At 42.4% G+C, this 21,786-nt stretch overlaps 2 protein-coding genes across 4 annotated transcripts in view; one reads left to right on the forward strand and one right to left on the reverse strand.

Moving 5' to 3' along the window:
- Positions 1 to 1,166: 1,166 nt before the first annotated feature.
- Positions 1,167 to 9,632, reverse strand: SIX4 (SIX homeobox 4; the record flags this gene model as incomplete). Of its 2 annotated transcripts, XM_079700515.1 has the most annotated exons (4): positions 1,167 to 1,963; positions 4,069 to 4,125; positions 5,357 to 6,045; positions 8,746 to 9,632. In XM_079700515.1, the coding sequence occupies 4 exons, from the start codon at positions 9,630 to 9,632 to the stop codon at positions 1,167 to 1,169; spliced, it is 2,430 nt and encodes an 809-aa protein (XP_079556641.1). The 2 variants fall into 2 exon arrangements, with proteins under 2 accessions (XP_079556641.1, XP_079556642.1); XM_079700516.1 differs by lacking the exon at positions 4,069 to 4,125.
- Positions 9,633 to 16,982: 7,350 nt separating this feature from the next.
- Positions 16,983 to 21,786, forward strand: part of MNAT1 (MNAT1 component of CDK activating kinase) — a 220,335-nt gene continuing 215,531 nt past the window's right edge. For both annotated transcript variants that reach the window (XM_079699958.1, XM_079699959.1), the window contains exon 1: positions 16,983 to 17,083. In XM_079699958.1, coding sequence (XP_079556084.1) covers positions 16,995 to 17,083 — 89 coding nt within the window. In that variant the 5' untranslated portion in view covers positions 16,983 to 16,994. The remainder of the gene's footprint in view (positions 17,084 to 21,786) is intronic.

Here is a 21,786-nt window from a genome sequence, read left to right on the forward strand (position 1 = left end):
TAATTAATTGTTCAACTGCTTGCATCATAAACATTAACTCTAATAATATAAGTGAAACTTAAGTTCTTCAGAGTTAGAGCAATTCTGTGATATTAACCCTGTTGGATAGTAGAAAGGAGTCATCAGTGCTTCTGTTGAAACTTCTGTACCTTAGTAAGAATAATAAAAAGGCCACAAGGTAAAAAGGCACATAGAATTCTGTAGAAAATATATTTAAATGAATCAGAGTTGCTAAATAAAGAACAAGGATGTGAAAAAAAGTACCAAAATTCCAATACTGGGAGTCAGATTTCTTGTTTCAGTGTTATTAATATTGAACTTAATAGACTCCTGATAAAAATCATCACTTTTAAAATCCTACAAAAAGTAAAACTTTGTTGGAAATAACTGTTCACTTCCTGTTCAAACAATAAAAATAAATTAAACAGTACGAAAACATTTTTCTTTTCAGTTCATAGTGTCTGAAGTATAAGAGAAACATATACAGCATAAATAAAATTCACTGTAATTACCCAAATTCTTGCTTATAGGACTAATATATTTACACTCATACTGAAGTTTGTTTCAGAGTTTTTAGTGGAGTTGCAAACTTTCTCAGCCACAGTGAACTATTAGCGATCACATTTGGAAATGTATAGAGACAAGCCAAGACTTTCACAAAAATGCTGAAAAACAGAAATGCATATATTCAAAAATATACCCTTAGAATAGTGTAGAGTACCTTTTATGCTTCTTAACCTTACCAATGCCCGTGGAGTAAAAGTAAACAAAAAGAATTGTATTGTTTCTAACGCTCTGTAGTGATATTTAATTTTCTACCTTAAGTGTATACATTTTTAATTTAGAAAACTATTTATCAAGTTCCATTTGATCTTAGAATTATGTTAAGTCAACCAAATGATACACTTTGACTTCTTGATATATTTCACCTTGCTCCTCTGTCTCCATCTATTTAAAAGAGAACACATGTGAACAAAAAGTCTGCAATAATGCAGTTCTACTCCTGCATATTTAACTGTGATCTTCATGCAGATCAATCCAAAGTCTCTTGAATGCATTTACTTGCAAAACTAATGTTTCCCTTCAAATGGGAAAATCCTTTATGTCCTCAGGTCTTCATGAAAAGATTTGCCTGCTGATGCCAGGAAAAAAAAAAGAAATTAAGTTTACAAGTCTTGCATCTCTTCATCCAATTGGACAGTCTGGAGCTTGGCAAGCTCTTTTTTGTCTGTTTCCAGGTCTTCACAGACAGTTTCAACCATGCCCTCTAGGACATACTTGGATTTGGAGTCCAGCATCATTAAGTTGCTTGTTGCTTTGCTCTCAGAATTTGTTAAGAAATTCTCTTTTATGTTAGCTACTGATTGCATAACCAAATGATGTTCTCTGACAAAATCCTGGTGTACTGTAGGGGAGGGGTGACTCACCTGGGCTTCAGCTGTGGGAACTATTTCCCCAAGGGCAGCCTGGGTCATGGGTACTGATAATAGATCTTGACCAGTAATAAGGGAGCAGTTCTGAAGAGTTGCATAGTTTGTGTTGCTGACAGATGTCACAGTAGATTTGCTTGCCACAGGTGCAGACATTGGCTGGCTATCAGCAATGTCAGGGTTTAGCTCAGTGGGGTTTAGTAGGGTAGGGGGAGTCAGGGAAAAATTGTGAGTTGGGGATACATTAACTAAGGAGGAGGACAGTGGGTGGAGGCCACTTCCCGAGATACTTTCAGAAGACAGGTTTGCATTTACCTGTGCATTCTGATTGACAGGCATCAACTGAGAAAACACCAGGCTCCTCTCCACGCCCTCCTGTTTAACAGATCCTATAGTCTGGCCTGAATTAGGAACAGTGTATACCACTGCACTGGGAGCAAGAGAGCTCAAGAAAACCTTTCCTTGCTGGACTGTGGCAGACTCACTTGTAAATGTGCTCCCATCTGAAGTGCTTGAATTTACTGAAATATGACCTAAAAAAAAAAAAAAGTACAGATTATCATTGATGGGGCTGATAAGGAAAGAAAAAAGTTACTTTTTTACACACATGATTTTTCTCAGGTTCCGCAGAATCACCCTGAGCACTTGAAACTACAGATTTCAAGGCTCCGCTCCTGAGAATCTATCTGACTCAGTAAATCCCAGAACAGGTGTATTTTTAACTCCTTGAGTAATTCTGGTGATGAAGCGGGAGCGAGAACTACTGGCTTAGAAATCACATGTGAAAAAAAATTTTTTTGTTTCCAAGTTCTAATTTCAGTCAAGTTTCTGGTTCAGTATTACTGAGACTTGATATCTCTCAACTAGTTGATAGTTATTGCTCACTCTGCCAGTTAGAACTAGAAAACACAAATGTGAAAGAGAATGCCTTTGTTCAGGGCAAGCTCAGTAACTGACATAAAATATAAACGGAAATGCAGAAAATACCACATAAATGAGTTACCCTGGGGCTTACAGTTAACCATATAAACCTGTACAGACAAGTTGCAAAGTTTCACCAAACTAACCATAATGTCAAGTCAACAAAACATTCAAGTTTTTTTTTTTCCTTTTGTAGTGCTAGTTCTGAATTTTCAGTGTTGTAGTGACAGGAAGAATTAATGATAATAATGAAATGTGCTTTTTAAAATACAGATTAACATAAAGAGCTAGAGCTAATGCTTCTGTAAAAGGTTTGTATCTTTTGAGACTCTCATTATAATGTTCTACAGAGACCAGAAGTAGAAAAAGAAATATAAGTAGAAAGCTGAGTTGTTCAAATCAGCTAACTCAGACAATGCAGACGAATTAGACCCCCTTCCCCCCAACTCACACCATCAAATAAAACCCTTTTCTTTCTGAGTCTTTTCCTAGGCACAGCGAAATAATGGCAATTATCTTGGCATTAAAGGAAAGATGGACATGGGGGAGTTTTGTGACCGAATAATTCAAGTAGGATGTTTACCCTGATCTTGAATTAGATGTTCAGTAAACTCTTCATTATTTTGAGAAAACAGCCTAATGTTAAAGGTAATTCACCTAAAACATTTCCCTCCTTGAATTCATAGAATAACTGTGATTATGTTGTCCCCTATATTGATAAATGTATGTCACAGGGCTGTTTATATGTCTTCCAAACATTTTTAAGCACCTTAAATGCAAAGGAATGGCTTTAAACAAACAAAAATTGAAAACACTTTATTTGAACTTAAGAAAAATATTTCTTCATGTGTTTGAGCTCTTCTCTAACGTAAATCTTTGTTCCAGGTTAAACAAACTAAAAAGGCTTTAAAATTCTTGTTGACTACTAAACTGTAGCAAAAGACATCTGAAATAGATGGTTACTTTGTTGTGTGTATGCGTTTGTGAAATTGTTTGCCAGTGTATTTGTGAACAAAATGATTCATTATTTTTTGACAGGGCTATATATAATATAATAGGTGTGACATTTTCCCAAACTGCTATGGAATATAAATAATATAATATTTCTAAATGTGTAGATATTATGAAATACATAGATGAAGGGGGAAAAGCAGATGTGATCTAAAACTTGATATTTAAGTATAGCTGCAATTGAATTATAAATTGAACAATCATTTCAAAATCAGTTAAAAAAATCCAGTTGAGAAATGATATAGGTACAAAGTATAATTTTATAATGATGCTTAAAAAAACCCCTTATTTACTCAGATTATAAAGTGAGCAAAAGATGTAGAGATTCTGCTTTTCTATATAAATTTCGACTATAGAAAGATAATCTACCTTGTCTAGCCATTTTTAAGAAAGGCTTGGTATCTGTTTTGAGAAAGGCTGAATCCCCAAATGCTTTACTGAGAAGTGCAATACACAGTTACTCTAAGGGAACGTTGTTTCCTGGGCCATCTGGTTAAACTTATGTCTTCAACTCACCCAGACAGGTTTAAGGATTGACAGCTCTGTCATTTGATCTTAGCTACTTTAACTGAAAATGCTGCTCTTATTCATATTAAATGTCCCATTTTAAGAATTAGCTATTAGTTTGTAATAATTTCTATGGTAGCACTTTTATAGTTTATGTGTGAGAAGTACTCCTGCTTTTCTCCTCCCCCAATGTACATACCATGCTTTTTGCTCAAATTTGTTGTCTTTAAAATGTTACCTACTATTTGGAAATTTCCTAAAGAGAGAAAAAGGGTTAGATCCACATTAAAGTATTGTAAACTAAGCACTTTGGCTTGCCCTGTGGTTTTCCTATTTTTGCCCTGTGTTGGATAGTGACTAAGCTTAATCCTTTCCATAGCCTGGAACAATGAAGAAATAAATAGCATGCTGCAGGACTGTTGTGTGTTACTATACTACCATTTTACCTAAAGAGAAACAAATGAACAGAATGGAATTTACTGCACAACAATTCTTCCATTAATGCCTCAAACAAACTGAAGTAGACCATAGTTGTGGAAACAAGAGTTGTGTATAAATTGTTTTTTTTTTTTTTTGATAAAACCATTTTACAGGAAGCTGATCTTTAAGGCAAACAGTTACTTATTTTGTTTTGGTAAAAATTTGGACTTTCAGATTTGCTTCCAGGAAGGCAAATATGCACTAACATCTCCCACTCCTGAATTCAAGCATTTCTGCAACCTCCACTGCCATTCTAACCATTCCTGTTTCTGTAGAGAAACAAAGACACAGAGCCATCCAGATTTGCTTAAAGTCATTGAAGAGCTGGCATATCAGCCTCAGGTTTCCCAAATTTCAGATCAGTGCAGATGCCTTAGTAAAGCCACCAACATATAAAATAAGGCTTACAGTTACCTCCATAAATAAACCCACACATTTAGGGGGCAAGTATACATGCATAGCAACAGACAATCACATACTCCTCTGTTTTCCCTTTAGGTCTGTTAGTCTTACTTATAGGAGGAACATGAATCAAATGCAAATGATCCAGTCTCTTTAGCTCGCTCTTCTAAAACTCCTTTTGGTCAAATAAATAATGCTTAGGTGAAGTCTACACATTCTTACCAACTGCTTGACTTATTTTGTGTTCTAGCAATATTATTAATTTTTAATCTTAAAATGTCAAGCAGTGGGTTATTTTGTAAGCATCGATTGACTTAGCATATTTCTAAAATTGTAAAACTGGCAGGATTTGCTGCGAACTGTATTTTTCCATTCAGTTGTTGGGAAAATAAAAACCCACCCCCATGATGCCAGGGAACAAAGCAAGCTGGATATTACATGGATGTTGTGAAGAAAGAGGAACAAATCAAGGCTATTCTGCAGCTGTGGCAGCCAGTAAGTTACCTGAACAGTAACAGCAATCTATAGCTCTCACCAAATGCGTCATTTACAGCAGCTGGCTAAAACATTCACTGGTGCATTACGGAACCAAACCAGACTTTTACCTTGTGAAGCTGCCACTGAAACAGGAGGCAGCTGCAGTGGAGAGAATCCAATGCTCCCATTAAGGAACTGACTGCTTGCTCCGGAATTGGGGATCTGGACGATGCCATACTGGTTGATTTGCACTGGTGTGGTAAAAGTCACTACAGAACCTCCATCCTGGGAAGCCACTGTTTGAATACCTTCTCTTTTCACCTCAGTGCTGGGTATCAGCCCTGGGAATGACACAGGAGCACTGGGGCTGTAGGAGGTGGTGGCTGCTGAGTTAGCTGAAGAACTCTGGAGAACTTTGAATTCCTTCACATCCTGGGAGGTAGACCCCAGTATGTCAGTCATGGATATACCATTGCTCACAATGTTTGATGCCATTTTTGGTGGGTTCAGTGACACTGTCTGTGTATTTCCCACACTTAATCCATTAAGGATAACTCCATTGGGTCCCTGAATGAAAGAATTACCATTAATGAAGACAGGTGAAGTACTGGCAGGTACCAAACTTCCATTCAACAAAACTCCAGAAGAGCTTAATGATATTTTAGCATTTCCAATTTGTTGCATATACACTGGCTCCATGTGACTGGAAAGGCTGAGGTTGGTGACACCATCGGATGAACTGGAGAGTGGATGAGGAGACAAATCTTCATGACCCTTGCTGGATTCATCTTCAGTGCTAGGATTGCCATCCGACTCACTGTACAGAGGAGGAAATCAAGACATTCAGAAAGTCATGGGAATGACAATCTACATAGTGCCAACTGTTTGGAAAACCAGCCTCTAATCCCATTAAAGGTAGTGTTTAAGGAAAGCACAGCAGGAAGTCTTCTAGTCTTGTTTTAGCTATGAGGCCTTTCAGCAGATTCTGACCAGGGCATCTGAGAAGAGGAACTCTCATGTCTCAATAACCTTTACTAATAATAAGTTCAGAGAAAGTCCAGAGGTCTAAAAGATATAAATTCAGCTAATAGGATTTACAGGAGAATTGTCTACATGTTTTTATAGCACTGAAGTTATTTATTACTGTTAAATATGCTGCTACCTATACCACAGGAAAAAAACTCATTAAAGGGGTGGTCAGTCATTTCTGTTTAGGAACTCTTTCCCTTCCCCTCAAACCAATTCAGATTAGTGTGATTTTGGAGGTAAATGAAACTGTCAAAGGAGCAGGAGGTGGGAAGTACTCAGCTTTGTCTGCCAGTTAGTTAACAAGAGATCATTTTCTCACCTGCTCCCAAACTTCTACTCCACCAGACTGACAACTGTTTCATTCAACAAAGTGGCTGTCTTGTTGTAGGAAAGGCACTTTCAACCCAAGAACTGTTAGGTGCAGTCGCCTTTGAATCCAAAGAAAGCCATAGGGGCCTATTTAACAAACACCATCCAGTGCCCTGGTGAGGTGGGAGGGAAAGGGTGTGGGTCACTAAGTGGCCTTGTACCTATCAGACCCCTTCCCCAGCACCCTCAGTCCTTCTGTTCTGTTCCAAACAATACTGTGTTCCTCAGCTCTCCGATTTGGGGGTAAATACTAAATCTGGGGAGGGGTAGTGGTGGGTGTTTCCCATTTGGTCTGAGGCTGGGCCGGGGGAGAAAGGATGGTAGGACAGAGGCAGTTGGGAGCGCGGCGGAACTTGGCCCGGTAGAAGATCCGACATCTCTGCAGTGCCCCGAGGCCGGTTCGCTTTCTTGCCGAGGGGAGGGGATTACCCCGGCTTTGGACTGCGGGGCCAGGGGCGCAGAAGGCGCTTTGATTTACGAGCTGAGGCTGAGCCGCCGTCGCCGTCTGCGAGGGTGACTCACCGGGGATGCGGGTGGGAGGTAGATCCGGAAAGGGGCCTCAACCAGGCAACTGGGCTGGGAGCGTGTGTGTGTGTTGTGGGGGCGAAGCAGGCTGAGTGTGGCTGGGGAGACGCGGGGAACGCGCCCGGCCAGGGAGTGGAGCCTCCAGGGCAGCTGGCCGGCGCGCCGCGCCCGCTCCCCACCCCCCTACCCCCTGCCCATCGGATTCCGTCGCCGACAGGATCCGCCGCCTCAAGCAGGCACGGGGACAGGTGGCGTGGAGTTACCAAGGCGCCTCCTCTGGGTCGCCCCCGCAAGTCTGCGGAGGGGTGCACGCAGGTCGCAGTGCGCGTTTTGTTTTGGTTACCGCGAGGCCGGGTTAGGGCACGGAGCCTCCCTCCTGCCTTGGGCGAGAAACGGGCAGGAGCGGCCCGCGGCGGGCTCTGGAACGTGCCGAGTGATCACCTTCTCCCCGCCGGGCCGGGCTCCCCGGCTTCCAGATTCCTCCCCTGAGCAGAACCTTCGAGCTGCTTTTGGATTCTTTCTCTCCTTTCCCCGCGGGGCTGGCGACACCATCCCTTTCGGCGACCTTCTCTTTACTTTGTCCAACAATACACACAGACCAGGTGTCTGACTCAGGAGGACGTATAAAAGAGGAGGAAAACCCGGTATTTTCTACCGGTTGGGAAAAAATACCTGGCAGTCAAAAAGTTCAAACCCGCCAGGGTGGGCGCTCAAAGAGGTGCGGAGTGGATAGCGCCCGCCAGTCCTTCCCTGCTGTCCGCCTGGTGCCAGCCTGCCCCCAGCCCCAATCACCACACCAGGAGGGAGCTCCGCAGGGTTCGGGGGCCGGGGAAGCCGCCCTCTAGCCCCACCACCCCGGCGGCGCTGAAATTCGATCCGAAGGAGTTCAGAATCAGGTTTCAAAACACCGCAGAGCCGAGCCGCACCAACACCCCACAGTTGCCGCGGCCGCGAAGGGAACCACAGCGGGCAGGGTGAATGATTAACTCTGTCATATAAAACCTCGACGTCCCCAGACCCCCTTCTGCGCTTCCAGACCCCACCAACTTTCTTCTCCCTCCGGAGCGGCCACGGCCACCTCCAGCGCCTGCCTAGGGCAGCCGAACCCTGAGGGTCCGGGAGCGCGTGCGCGCGCCGGGCCGGCGTGACCCCGTGGAGGTGCAGACCCCGGCGGGCGCTGGCAACCTCCGTGGGCATCGGGCGGCAGCGAGAACTGCCTTTCCGGCGTCTACACACGATCCTTCGCCCGGCCAGAACCGGGGAGAGATTGGCAACTTCAAAGCCAGAGGGATGGGGGTGGGAAACCGGGCAGCAGTGACCAGCCGAGGTGGGGGCGGGGACTGAGACCTAGGCGGGCGACCAGAAACTTCTGGGGGGAGGTGGGGGGAGGGTAAGGAGCAAGGTTCCCCCGCCCCTCGCCGCCGCCGCCCCCCCTCCCCCAGCCGGGGAGAGAGGTGGGGGGCGGGGAGAGGTGGGCAGCCGGACCAGGCTAGTGGGGAAGGTAAGCGCCATGTTTGCGAGCACTTGGAGGAAAAGAAAGCTGGGAAGGGGGTTGGGGAGAGGAAGGGGGAGGAGGAGGAAAGTTGGCGCTCACCTTTTGGACTGGGTCTCAGAGGGGTTCCGATCGCGCTGCCGGCGGTTCTTGAACCAGTTGCTGACCTGGGTGAGGGAGAGGCCGGTGATCTTGGCCAGGTGCCGCTTCTCGGCGGGCGAAGGGTAGCGATTCTGCTTGTAGAGCTCCTTGAGCGCGTTGCGCGACTTCTCCTTGAAACAATACACCGTCTCCTCGCCGTCCCAGATGGTGCGGGGCAGGGGAAATTTCCTGCGCAGCCGGTACTTGTCCACGGCGCCCAGCGGCCGGCCGCGGGCTCGCTCGGCCTCGGTGTAGCGCGCCTTGTACCAGAGCTGCTGCAGCAGCGGGTGGTTGGCCGACTCGAAGCTGTGGCTCTCGAGGATGCTGTAGAGCTCAGGGTAGATGCCCTGGTGGAAGGCCACCAGCGCCCGCGCCTTCAGCAGGCTCTCGTTGCCACGTAGCAGGTCGCTCTGGGGCAGGGACCACAGGAACCGGGCCAGGCGGTCCAGGTTGCCCCCCTGCTGCAGCGCCTCGCACACGCAGGCGACATGGTCGGGCGAGAAGGCCAGTGGGGTCTGCGCGGCGGCGGCGGCGGCGGCGGCGGCGGCGGCCGCGGCGTGGTGGTGCCTGCCCAGAAGTTCCGAGTGGAGTTGTACCTGATCCGCCGCCGCTCCGGCCGCCGCCGCTGCAGCCACTGCCCCTTCCTCTCCGCTCACCCTGGCGGCGGTAGTCGCGGCGTCCCCCGGCTCCAGGGGGAAAGGGGCTGGAGCCGGGGGGCTCAGCCCCGCCGCCGCGCCCCCCGCCACTTCTCGGGGCGCCTCCTGCCCTTCCGAGGCGCTTTCCATCCCATTCTCCTGCTTGATGTCCGCCGCACTTGCAATCTGCCCGGTGGGGGAGGAAGAGGACATTTTTTTGTTGTTTATTTTCCTCCCTCCCTCACTCCCTCGCACTCTTTTCCTCTTTCTTTTCCCCTCTCTTACTCCTCCTTCTTCGTGTCCCTCCCCCCTCCCCCCCTCCGGAAAGCCCACTCCCTCCCTCCCGGTTTCGGCTGGATCTGGCCGATCAGGTTTCCCCCCGGCCACGCAGTCACCATTAAGATAGCTGCTAGAGCAAAGTAGTGTAAAAGGATAGCTGCTTTCTGCCGTTCCCCCAACGTGACTCCTCCGGTTGCTGCATACTATATGGCACTGGCGGCCCGGCCGGCCCGGCCGCGCCACCTCATTGGCTATTTCACATTCAGAGGGAGGAGGAGACACCATTTCTACCCCTGTCGATCACCCGCCTCCCACTCCACCCCTTGCCGTTCCCTCTCCCCCTGACCCCCAGGCACCTATACCTGAAGGGAAACACCGACATTCTTTTCAGGCCCTGCTCCTGGGCGGGAACATGCCTAATGTGGCCTGAAAACTGGACAACAGACTCTTTCAAAGAGAGTCTCTACGATTCCAGTGGGAACATTAATTATGTGGCCTTAAGGTCCGGATGCGAAACTCTTAACAAAGAGACCACCCTCAGCATCTAGATGACAAAATTTCAGAGGACAATTCAGAAGCCTCCCTGGTGTCTCTCTACTGGCCTTCACCCCCTTTTCAGATGTCTTCATTAAGGATTTTTATTCAAAAGGGTCAAGAATAAAATGGCACTAGGGAATGCTCTAAGGGGGAAGCACTCAGAGTAAATTAAAATTCCAAAGGCGGGGGAATGCTTGAAAACGGTATAAATAGCCCACTGAGAACACAAAAACAAGAAGCCTTCAAAAAAATGTGTTTAACCTTAAGTCACTTGGCGGGCTGGCAACCCAACTGAGTTGAACGTGTTACAACTGAACGTACAGAATGTTTTACCATGGTTTATCCTGGGTCGGTAGGGTGGAAGAGATCTAACTTTTAGATTATAATAACAGCATGGAAATTTCAGCCTCTATATGAACATTTTTAATATAAGTGTATGAACAGTTTTTTGGAGATGATATTCCTGGTAGAAACCACCTCTGTGTGCAGGTGTCCTGGAGGAGATCATTGCGGGATCAGCAGCCATTTCCACAGCATAAACAGATGGGAGACTGCCCTTTGGCTTGAGGTGAAGTGCCCGTGGGGGTGGAGTCTGCTGCTTTCTGCAGCTGTGTCTCTTTCCTTCATGGTTTGCATGAGGTCTTCACTCAAAAAAAGATGAACCCATCTCTGCTTCTCTGATGACTGTGGGTCAGTTGGGTCTACCTGCTGGTACTCTTTCTCAAAAATCCAACATTTTAATGACATCATCCTAACCTTTACTTCTGGGTGGCTTTGTGTTGTTTCTGCTCCCCAATTACCCATAAATGCTTACTTCAGCATATTATAAAGCATCTGGTTAGGTCACCTGCTATCGTGATCAGCTTGATGAGGTTTTCCTTTTTTGTGGACAGGCTGCATTTTTATTGCTGGTCAACGACCAAGGTGTCATTTGAATTTGGACTTAACTTGCTTTTGTACTACACTAATGAAGCCAGCCAGCACTGACATCTCTGGTAGATTCAAAATTTATAATTATGGAAAAGACCACACGTTTCTACCCCATTGGAAATATGCAGTTGGATATTGGACTTCTGGACGATATCTGAGATTCATAACTTCCTTGACTTTTAAAAAATATACTTTTTATTTTAGAATAATTTTGACTTACAATACAGTCTTAAAAAGAGTACAGAGTTCCCACCTACTCTTTACCTAATTTCCCATAATGTTAACACCTTATATTATAATGATACTTTGTCCAAACAAATTAACATTGGCGCAATACTATTAACTAAACTCCAGACCTCTCTTTGGACTCACCAGTTTTTTCGCTAATATCTGTCTTCTGTTTCTCTATCCAATCCAGGATACTACGTTCCATTTAGTTGCTTGAATTTTTAAAGTTTGTTTATCAGAGCAAAGTAGACAGGAGGTAGTGTGGTTTAGTGGAAAGGATGTGGATTTGGGGATCAGCTAGCTAGATGTAGGTTTAATCCTAGCTCTGCCATTTATTAGCTACTTGACTATAAAAAGTGGACAGGATTGTTGTGAGGATTAAATGAGATAAGATGTGCCAAAAAGCACCTGGCACATAATTAATCTTTGTTAAATGTTTCTTATCTTCCTCCTGATAGTGCAAAGTAGGAAACTTTTCTATTATATATACCTAATGAAAATTCATTTGGCTATATTATAGGGCTTTCCAAGTTCAGGTCATAGGAGTCTTCAGGTTTATTATCAATCAAATATAGTGCATTGACTTGGAAAACCATGTATTGGGTTTCTGCATGTCTTCTGTATATTTGCCTCCAGAGTACCAAGTTCAACAGATTATATAGAAGCAGCAATGGCCTTTTATGATATCTGTAGCCTGTGGCTACACTGGTATTCTGTAGCTCCAGGAGGAGATTCCTATAGGACCAGAAGTGAAATCCAACACCAGGCTCCGGATTCCTTTAGCTGGCTGAGCCTCAGAGCTCATTCTGGCAGCATTTCAAAGTGGATTGGAAGCCCTTGACTCAAACATGGTCAGCTACATTAGAATAGAACACCAGACTTGAGGGTGTGTGGAGTTAATCTCAGAGTACTTGTTTTGCCAAATGACTTGTAAAATTGATGAATACTTGCTTCTACTTCCTATGTCTGCCATGCTGTGAACATTGAGTCTGCTGTGCTGATATGTAGTCTAAAGCTGTGTTTTGATTTGGGGAAACAGAGTTGAGGTTGGGATTGTGTAAGGGTGAAAACTAAGCTGCTTGTGTCTGTATCTTTTTCTTCCTGCCTGAAGGTAATGATGAGCAATATAGAAATATAGAAATCTTTTGCCATTTTAGTGTAGTGAAGAAAATCTTGTTCAGCACAAAATGTTGCACTTTGCTTGAATATATTTAGTGGTGTGGCCATCAAGAATGGAGATTTCCTTTTTAAAGGCTGACTTTGGCTGTCTGGAAGATAGTGGGAAGGCTATATATCTGTATCTTGGTCAGTTATTTCTACCACAGAAAGCTTATGTAGTGGTAATATTAAGGAAGTTAGGTTCTAAAGTAGTTTCCCAGGTAGAGGAGGTGTTCCACTGTTATTTAATGACCAATGGTTGATGATATGTAATCAGCATTTCTGAAGGATCATTCATTTGCCAAATATTTATTGAGTCCTGATTAAGTACATGGTATTGCATTACATACTGAAGGATAGAAAGATGAATATGTTGGGGTCTCTGACCCCGAGGAGCTTAAAATCTGGTGGGGGAAGTAAGACATATTTGTAAGTAAATACAATACAGGGTATACGAGTGGTGAAGATAAAGAGACTAATTTTGAGAGGTGGAAGGCAATTGGGGATGGATTTTTAGCTGGGTCTTTTTTTTTTTCTTTTCTTTTTTTTTGCGGTACGCGGGCCTCTCACTGTTGTGGCCTCTCCCGTTGCGGAGCACAGGCTCCGGACGCGCAGGCTCAGCGGCCATGGATCATGGGCCTAGCCGCTCCGCAGCATGTGGGATCTTCCCGGACCGGGGCACGAACCCATGTCCCCTGCATCGGCAGGCGGACTCTCAACCACTGCGCCACTAGGGAAGCCCGAGCTGGCGTCTTTAAAGACAAGAATTTTGAGAGTTCAAGGATAGAGTTCATTAGAGGCAGAGGGAACAAAGCATGGAGCCATGAAGGTGTGTGGTTTATTTCTGAATATATTGAGTAATTCAGTGTGTCTGGAGTGTGGGTTTTATGTAGGTGTGTGATGGGAGATTAGCTTAAAAGGCATGTTGGGGACAAATTATGAGGGACTTCAAATGAAATGCTCATTTTGCTGTGGTGTGGTGGACACAGTGGTCTGTGTATAGTGGCTGTGTTGTACATAATATCATGGCCATATTGTCGACTGGTCGAGGGATGGGCACTGGCCCCAAACCAAAACAGTCAGAGTCCTTTTCTAGGATTTTTCAAACTTGTATGAAGAAAAGAATTAAGATTGGTAGAGGGAGTCTTGGAGGTAATGCTTGGGAGTTCTCAGTGACCAAGCTGTCTGCCTGTTGAGGACACTGATGAGCAGTAGGTGAGAGGGAGGGTGACCTAGTGAGTCACATGGGTGATAGTGGAGGGAAAAGATCCTGGCAGAGACTAAGTGCCAGGTTCTAGTCTTCTCCCAGGTGTAGCAGCATTTTTGCCTCTTTGAGGTGATATTAATTTCCCCAGGAGCCAGAAACCCCACTTGAACTGGCCTAGGCAAAAAGATGAATTTTTTGGATCATGACACCAAACAATGGGAAGAGCAGAATGCAGCTGGTCAGACTTAAAGACCCACTCATTTTCCCTTTTCACTTGCCTCTGCCTCTCTCATCAAAGTAGTTTTAGTCTTCCAGAGGGGCTTTCCCCAGAAGGTTGGAAGCATGGCTTCCATTAGTTCCCAGCTCACATCTTCTAGCTTCAAGAGGCTCTGCTACTTTTTCCTTACTGCCAATTTGATAAATTCTAGGGAAGATCTCTGATTGGTCCAGTAAGGGTTGTATGTCAACCCACACAGGCCTGTAGGGGAGGAGGAGCTGTTTTCCATAAGAAGGGAGGAGGGATGCTATCTATAGTCAAGGGACAAAACAATAAAAGCCTTTAACATATAGGGAAGGCCCAACCTGGGTCCATGGCCTTGGGGCTGGAAAGGAAGGGCTGTGTTTGAGAAACATTGTCCCAGGGAGGTAGAATCTACTCTTAGGAATGCTAGAGGATGAGCAGATCTGGGAAGAGAAATAATGGGCTCCACTGGTCCACCGTTGGGATGCAGCTATCTTTAGAAATGTGGGAAACTTGATAGTTGGGTGGTTTTTACAAGGGCTGAGTTTCCATTTGAGTCAGAAGTCTGGTGCTGTCAGTGCTTTCCTCAAAGCTTTCTGACCATTCTGTATTAGTGAACTCCACCAGTGGTAATGGTATACTTTTCAGAGTTTCTGTTGTATGCGAGGCATTGTAATAGGGCCTTTGTATATGCACGTCATGTAATTTAATCATTACAACACCCTGTGAAATGTATATGGAGGAAGGAAACTGAGGTAAAGGAGGATAAGAAATTTGGCTCAAAAACAGGTCTGTTTTAAAAGAAGGACAGGCTCTCCCTAGTACATTACATGCCTCTTGTAGATACTACTGCTAATAAAACCTATACTCCTCTTAATAATGGCTAACAGTTACTGAGCTCTTACTCTGCGCTAGTTGTATCCTCAGTCCTCTGTGCTAGTTGTGCTGGTGTTATCCTCATCTTATATTTGGGAAAACTGAGGCCCTTGATCATGCAGCTAGTAAGTGAGGAAGCCAGCACTTGAATCCAGCTCTCTTAGTGCCGGGGCCAAATCTATAAGCACTACTTTCTGCTGCCTCTAGCTCCATGAGTAATGCTTATCTGATAGAGTTCCAAGTCAGCTGTTGCTACCGTGCTTCTCTGACAGTAATTTCCAACCTGGGAAAAAGATAGAGTTGGTAGCAATGTTTCCTCCCATAATCTTCAGCGCTTTCTTTGACTTATTCTCAAGGTTTGGGAGAAAGGAACAGCAATTCACTGCACAAACTGGTTGAGGTCTCCTGTTCAAAGATATGATTAAAAGTGTCCTGGTGGTGACAAACAATAATGCCAACTTAATGGATGGGTTCTCAATGTAGTTTTGGCTAAAAATTTTATTTGCTCACTGATCATGTTCACTCTTTCACCAGAAGTTTCCTGTTCTGTTAAAATATAAAGATACAAAAAATTGCCTTTATTCTTAGAGAGCTTCACTTTGAGCTTATAATTGGTTTAGATGTGGTCTCTTTCAATAAATAGCAGCATAATGTCTCCAGGTCAGCACAGCGTTTGATATTGCCTATTTTAGTAAATTTACATTTGTTTAGCTTCTGTTAGTGAACAATATTATGATCCAGCAAATGACATGATTTATTTGTTAGGTGAATCCCTGATGTCTGTAGACTAATATAAAACCCTGTACTGCTGTGGCCTGCCTTGGTCTGTTGGTTCTCATATGTGGTATCCAGCTGTTTGTCAGGTTCTCCCTCCATAATCCATGGAAATCCCAACTGTATTGCCACATGGGTTATCTGTTGGGTTCACTGTTTAAAAAAAAGTGAGAGTTGGAATGTTCCTCTTTATGTTTTCATTGAAAAGAGAAAAACTGCTGTGAAAAATTAAAATTACTATGAGTGTATACAGCTGGTATTCATTTTATGGGTTAATTTGAAAAGCTTTGTATGCCCACTTCTAATGGAGTTTGGGTCAGATTACAATATAGTGCTCAGCATAAAAAAATTTTCACATTACACTACTCTTTGATGTTCATTCATTCTTCATTTACTCTACTTATTCAACAAGTATAAACAAAACCTCCTTCAGGAGATGGATGTGTCCCTTATAGTGGGAGGAATTTATTATCTAATAGAGCTGTTTACATACTTCACTTTGCAGCCTGGATAAATTTAGTCAATATGACTTACAATTTCCAAAGAGATTCAGGCTCTCAGAGTGTAGAATTGCTGAAATAAAGCCTAGATTCCTGTGTAATCACCCCAGTATTTGGGGAAACCAATATTGTCTTGATTGGGAGGGTGGTAAGAGATATTAGAGCCAGCCGAAACCGTTAAGCATGCCTGACCATCTTGAGGTAAGAGGTTCTCTACAGATGCCAGATGTTATTTATAGAACTATTTTGACATTTAGTGAGAATCTGTAATATTTAGGGCCGGCGCAGAGACTTTCATTCTAAATAACTGTTCCAAACTTCATATCTGCGAATGCATATTATTTTCTGTGATTGCACGACTGTGCAAGTGTAAAGGAGAAGTATGAAACACAGGCTTTCAAGTTGTTCAAAAGAAAATACTGGTGTGAATTATTGAATATGTACACCAGGCATAAATCTCTGATACAGTGGGGATGTTTCCAGACAAAACAAGATGGAATCTCTGTTCCTAACTGTTACACAGTTCCTTGAAAAATACAGCTAGGTGCATAGAGATGAGGCTTTATGTACAATTTGCCTTTTTAAGAGCCCTCCCCTAAATCTAAGGCTTTGCGCTGGCCTGCGGAAGCTGACACCGAGCCCTAGCTGCAGGACCGGAAAACTTGCTGCCGGAACCTTTGTGCGGAAGTGCCTCGCCCCCCGGCCGGTGCTTATTTGCAAAGGACCGTCCCAGCCAAGTGCCAGTTGGTAGGAATTTGCTTGGCCTCGGGTCTGAGGGGGCTTGGAGGTGGCTGTGGCTGCGACTGAAGCAGGCGTCCAGGAGAGTCCACAGGAAAGAAGGCGCCATGGACGACCAGGGCTGTCCCCGGTGTAAGACCACCAAATACCGGAACCCTTCGTTGAAGCTGATGGTGAATGTGTGCGGACACACTCTGTGAGTTGGGGGAGAGTGGGATTTATGGGGGGAAGACGCACAGGGTGGGAGCTCTCGAAAGAGCCGGGAGATGCTTGACCTCGGCTCAGGGGAGAAAAGGGCGTCGTTAGTTTCGACTCTGGGGAGGAAAATGGGAAAAGGGAACGTTGTTTCTGTAAACAGACTAGCCGCTAGCCCTGAGCCGCTCTGGCCTGGTTTGGACTGCAGGTTCCCTGATGTGGTAACCAGCAGTTTGTCAGGTTTCACTCTTCTTAGGTGATGAAAACCTCGACTGTATTTCCAGGCTGTGTTGTCAACAGGGTTCCAGACATCTCGCTGGTTAAAAGCATGGGGATCGGAGTGTTTAAGTTCACGCAAAATGTTTTTATTAAGAAGAGCGAAAGTGCTATGAAAATAAAATTACTGTGTTTATATACTGCTGCTATTTATTGCGTTAGTTAATTTGAAACCCCGACGGTATGTCCACTGTCCTGATGGAGTTTGGTTAGATTCTCATCTCTAAAAGAGAAAATTTAGATTTTAGGCAGTTCATTTTGGAGATAACAGTAATGGCTGGCATTTATTGAGTGCACATTACATGCCAGGCACTGTTCTAAGTTCTTTACCATGAGTTATCTTATTTCATTCTCACAACAGTCCCATGAAGTAGGTACTAGTATCATTCCCATTTTACAGGGAAGGAAACAGAGACTGCTCCACGTCTCTTATTTAGTGGGTCCTGCTAGAATTGGAACAGAGGATGTCTGACTCTAGAACGCCAATTTTGGGGGGATAGGGGAAGAAGGGAGGTTGAATATTTTGAATAGTAAGTGCAGGAACTGGTCAGAGTGTTTCTTGCCACGTTTTTATGGTCAAATGTGGTTCAGTAGAGGTGGTTTCTATAAAGCACTTTGGGATGTAAGGTGAACGTATATTCCTGTAGTTTCTTTGACGTTTCTTAGAGATAAAAAATGATGGGTAATCTACAATGTGGTGGACAAGACCTTTGGGTAAGCATAAATTGCATGGTTAATTGTAGTTATAATGATTGTAATGGGATTTAGTAACTTACTGGATTGGTCCCTTTTTCTAATTAATCTTTATTTTCCTTTGCTTCATCCAGCAAAGGAAATACAGTAGAGCTGTGATTGAATGGGTTAAGATTTAGAAATAAGGTGAAAATAATCAAGTAGATTGAAAAAGGGAAACGAGACAAACGCTGTGTAAAGACTATTAGGTTTTTAGAGAGATTTTGCTCAGTTTCTCTTCATTTTCCTGTATCAGATTTGTTACAGTTGGTGCTAAGGAAAGGGAATTTGGTTTTTTGGAAGGAAATTTCTACCTAGTAGTAATTAGCCAATCAGGGAAGATTATGTGATTTTAGTAAAATAACTTGCGTTTTTATTAGACAATTATAAAATATTTATTTTTAATTAGAAATTGCTTTTGTCATATCCATAGTCTTTTCTGTTTTTTCATAGGAGTTAAGAATTGTCTAAGTCATTCTCGTGTTGCATTGATTTTGGTTTATTTGCTAACCTGTTAGGTAAAGCCACATTTTACAGCCCTTTTTTGACTTGAAATATGAGCAAACTGAATAAAAGATTATATGGTATTGGCTAAGAGAACAAACTTCTGATTTTGAATTCTTTGTACTCTTACAGGCTCTGTGGCTTTGGGCAAATTCCTACCTCCTCTTGCCTCATTTTTCTTACCTGTACAATAGAGATAATAGCACCATATATATTACAGTGTTTGAGGATTAAACAATATATGTAAACATCATATTTGGAGGTGCTTAACAGAGTTTCTTTCACATAGTATTTGTTCAGTATACATTGGCTATCATATTATTATTTGTGCATGGTATGGATGCTAAGCAGAAATAAAATTTAAACAGGATCTGTTTGGCCTGCTATGAAAGACTTGCACAACAATGGTTATCTTTAAATAAATTTAAGAGACTATAAAATGTGAAAATATAGTTTTAATTATAATGACCCTTTTGTGATGATTTTCTTAATATGAACTCGTTATCATGTTTTCTCATGGAAATGGGATTATATATATCCTTACTTTTTTCATAATGTATATCTTGGGTATCTTTTCTAAATTGGTATGTACATGTCTTCCTCTTTAACAGTTGGTTGATAGTCCACTGTTCAGTTATACTATAACTGATTTAACCAAAAGCTTTTTGATGAATCTTTAGATTTCCAGTTTTTCACTGGAGCTTCTCTGTCTCTCTCTCTCTGAGCACTTATGCAAGTATATTGTAAGATAAACAGACAAACCGGGGGTAAATGTAAATGCCTAGTAGTAGAATTGTATATGACTTTTAAATTTTGATGAACATTGCTCAGTTGTTATCAAAAAAGATTGTATTGATTGTGCTCCCAACAACTATTTATGGTAATTTTTGTTGCCAAACATGTTTGCTGATATTGGGCATTATTATTTTTTTAATCTTGCTCTTCTGATAGGTAATGAAACATTATGGATTTTGATGTGAAATACTTTTGATTTGATAGTATGTTGAATTTGTACAGAATGTATTTCATGGCATTGAACTTGGGCATTTTTATAATACAGTTGTTAGTCTGAAAGGAGCAGGTATTATTATTTAGCATTGCTATTTGCATTAGTTATCTATTGCTGTGTTATGAATTACCCCAAAACTTAGTACCTTAAAACAATAAATATTTATTATCTTACATAGTTTCTGAGGGTCAGGAGTGTGAGAGTGGTTCAGCTGAGTGATTCTGGCTCAGTGTCTTTCATGAGGTTCGCTCAAGCTGTTGTCTGGGACTGGAGTATCTGTTTCCAAGGTCACTCATGTGGCTCTTGGTAGCTTCAGTTCCTCCTTGTGGACCCTCCATAGGACTGCTCATGACATGGCTTTCCCCAGAATTAGTGATGAGAGAGAACCAGAAGCTGCAGAGCCTCTCATCATCTAATCAGAAAAGTCACGTTATCATTGCTTCTGCTGTATTTTATTTGTTAGCACTGAACAATCCTGTTACAAGGTGGGAGGGTATTTATACACAAGAGTGTGAATACCATGAGACAAGGATTACAGGGCCACATGATTTTACTCACTTTATTTTGTGTGTCCTCAAGTAGCAAAGGCATTTTAGGAAGCAAGTGATAAAGTGAGTAGGAATAGTGCTTCACAAAAATAAGAAGTGTGGGATTATGGAAAGATTATTTAGGAATACTATTTATGAGAGAAAATACAGGAGCAGAAAGGAGAAAAGAGGTGAGACATTATGAAAATACTTTTCTCCCTTAACTGCTAGCAGTTGAGGAAGTGTGTTCCCTTATGTATCAAATCTATCCAGCAAACACCCAAATGAATTGATTGCATGCACATCCAAAGAAGATTGGATTCTATTTTTGCTTTTTTTTTCAATTCAATGATGAACTTTGTCTTAATCACAGAAAAGGATAATTTTTTTTCTTTGTTTATCATGGCCACCTATTTTAAGACATGGGCCTTTCATAGTATTCTTTCATAGAATTCTGAAGGCATATTGAATTAGATGGAGCCAATTAAATCTAATTCTCATTTAACTGAAGTCTTTTTTTTTTTAAGGAAGCTGGGAAAACTTTATTTTTTCTTTGGAATACAGAAACTTTATTTTTTCTTTTTCTATTACCCAATATAGTTGGATAATATTTTTCAGATTGACACAAATTTAAAACTAAAGTCTTTAATAATTTAAGTTTTATCCCAACCATCCTTGGCAACACTTGTCTCTGGAAACTTTACCTATATTTGATTTTATTAAATCTCCTTTTTTCATTTTAAACACACATAAGACACAAAGTAGAATAAACAAAACACATCCTGATATATGTAAAAATCAATATTTTGCCATACTTAAGGTTTGTCTTTCTCTCTTTTTTATCTTCTTTTCTCTGTCCCTCCGTCTCTCTCTCTCTCATTTACTGATGTTTCTGAGTAGTTTGTTCTAAAGAGTTACCAGTCTGAATTTTGCTGATTGCATCTCTGTGGTATTAATACGTTCCTTTGTATTTTCTATAAATTACGAGTAATTTTAGAAGTTTATCAGATTAAAGTTCAATTTATTTATTGTTGGAAAGAATAATTCATAAGTGGTATTAATTCATTTGTTTAACTAATATGCTGGGCTTATACAATACCTTTTTGCGAGCTAGGAAACAATGGACAGAAAAATTAGAAAAAGGCACTCATTCTGGGTAGAAGAATTAGAAAAAGGGAACTTTACAGATATATTGTTGTTAATTTCTAATTTAATATTGTTGAAGAGAACGCACTTCGCTCAATTTCACTCTTTTAAAATTTTCTGAAAACTTATTTATGGTCCAGCATATGGTCTTTGGTGAGCAATCAATGTAAATTTGAAAAAAATGTGTATTCTGTAGCTGTTGGGTATAGTGTATGTCAATTAGGTCAACTTGGTTGATAGTGTTACTCAGATCTTCTGCATCCATACTAATTTATCTTATCTACTCATTTTATCAATTACTCCAACTGGATTGTGGATTTGTCAGTTTCTCCTTTTAGTTCTGTCATGCTTCATGTATTTTGAAACTCTCTTATTACGTACATGTACATAGATATTCAGGATTGCTATGCCTTCTTGATGAATTTATCCTTTTGTCATTATGAAATGTTCCTTTTGGTCTTTTGCAATATGTCCTGAAGTTTTTGTCTGATATTACGTCAGTTCTCTTAA

Source organism: Hyperoodon ampullatus, assembly GCF_949752795.1.
Source record: "Hyperoodon ampullatus genome assembly, chromosome: 3".
Classification (NCBI taxonomy): domain Eukaryota; kingdom Metazoa; phylum Chordata; class Mammalia; order Artiodactyla; family Ziphiidae; genus Hyperoodon; species Hyperoodon ampullatus.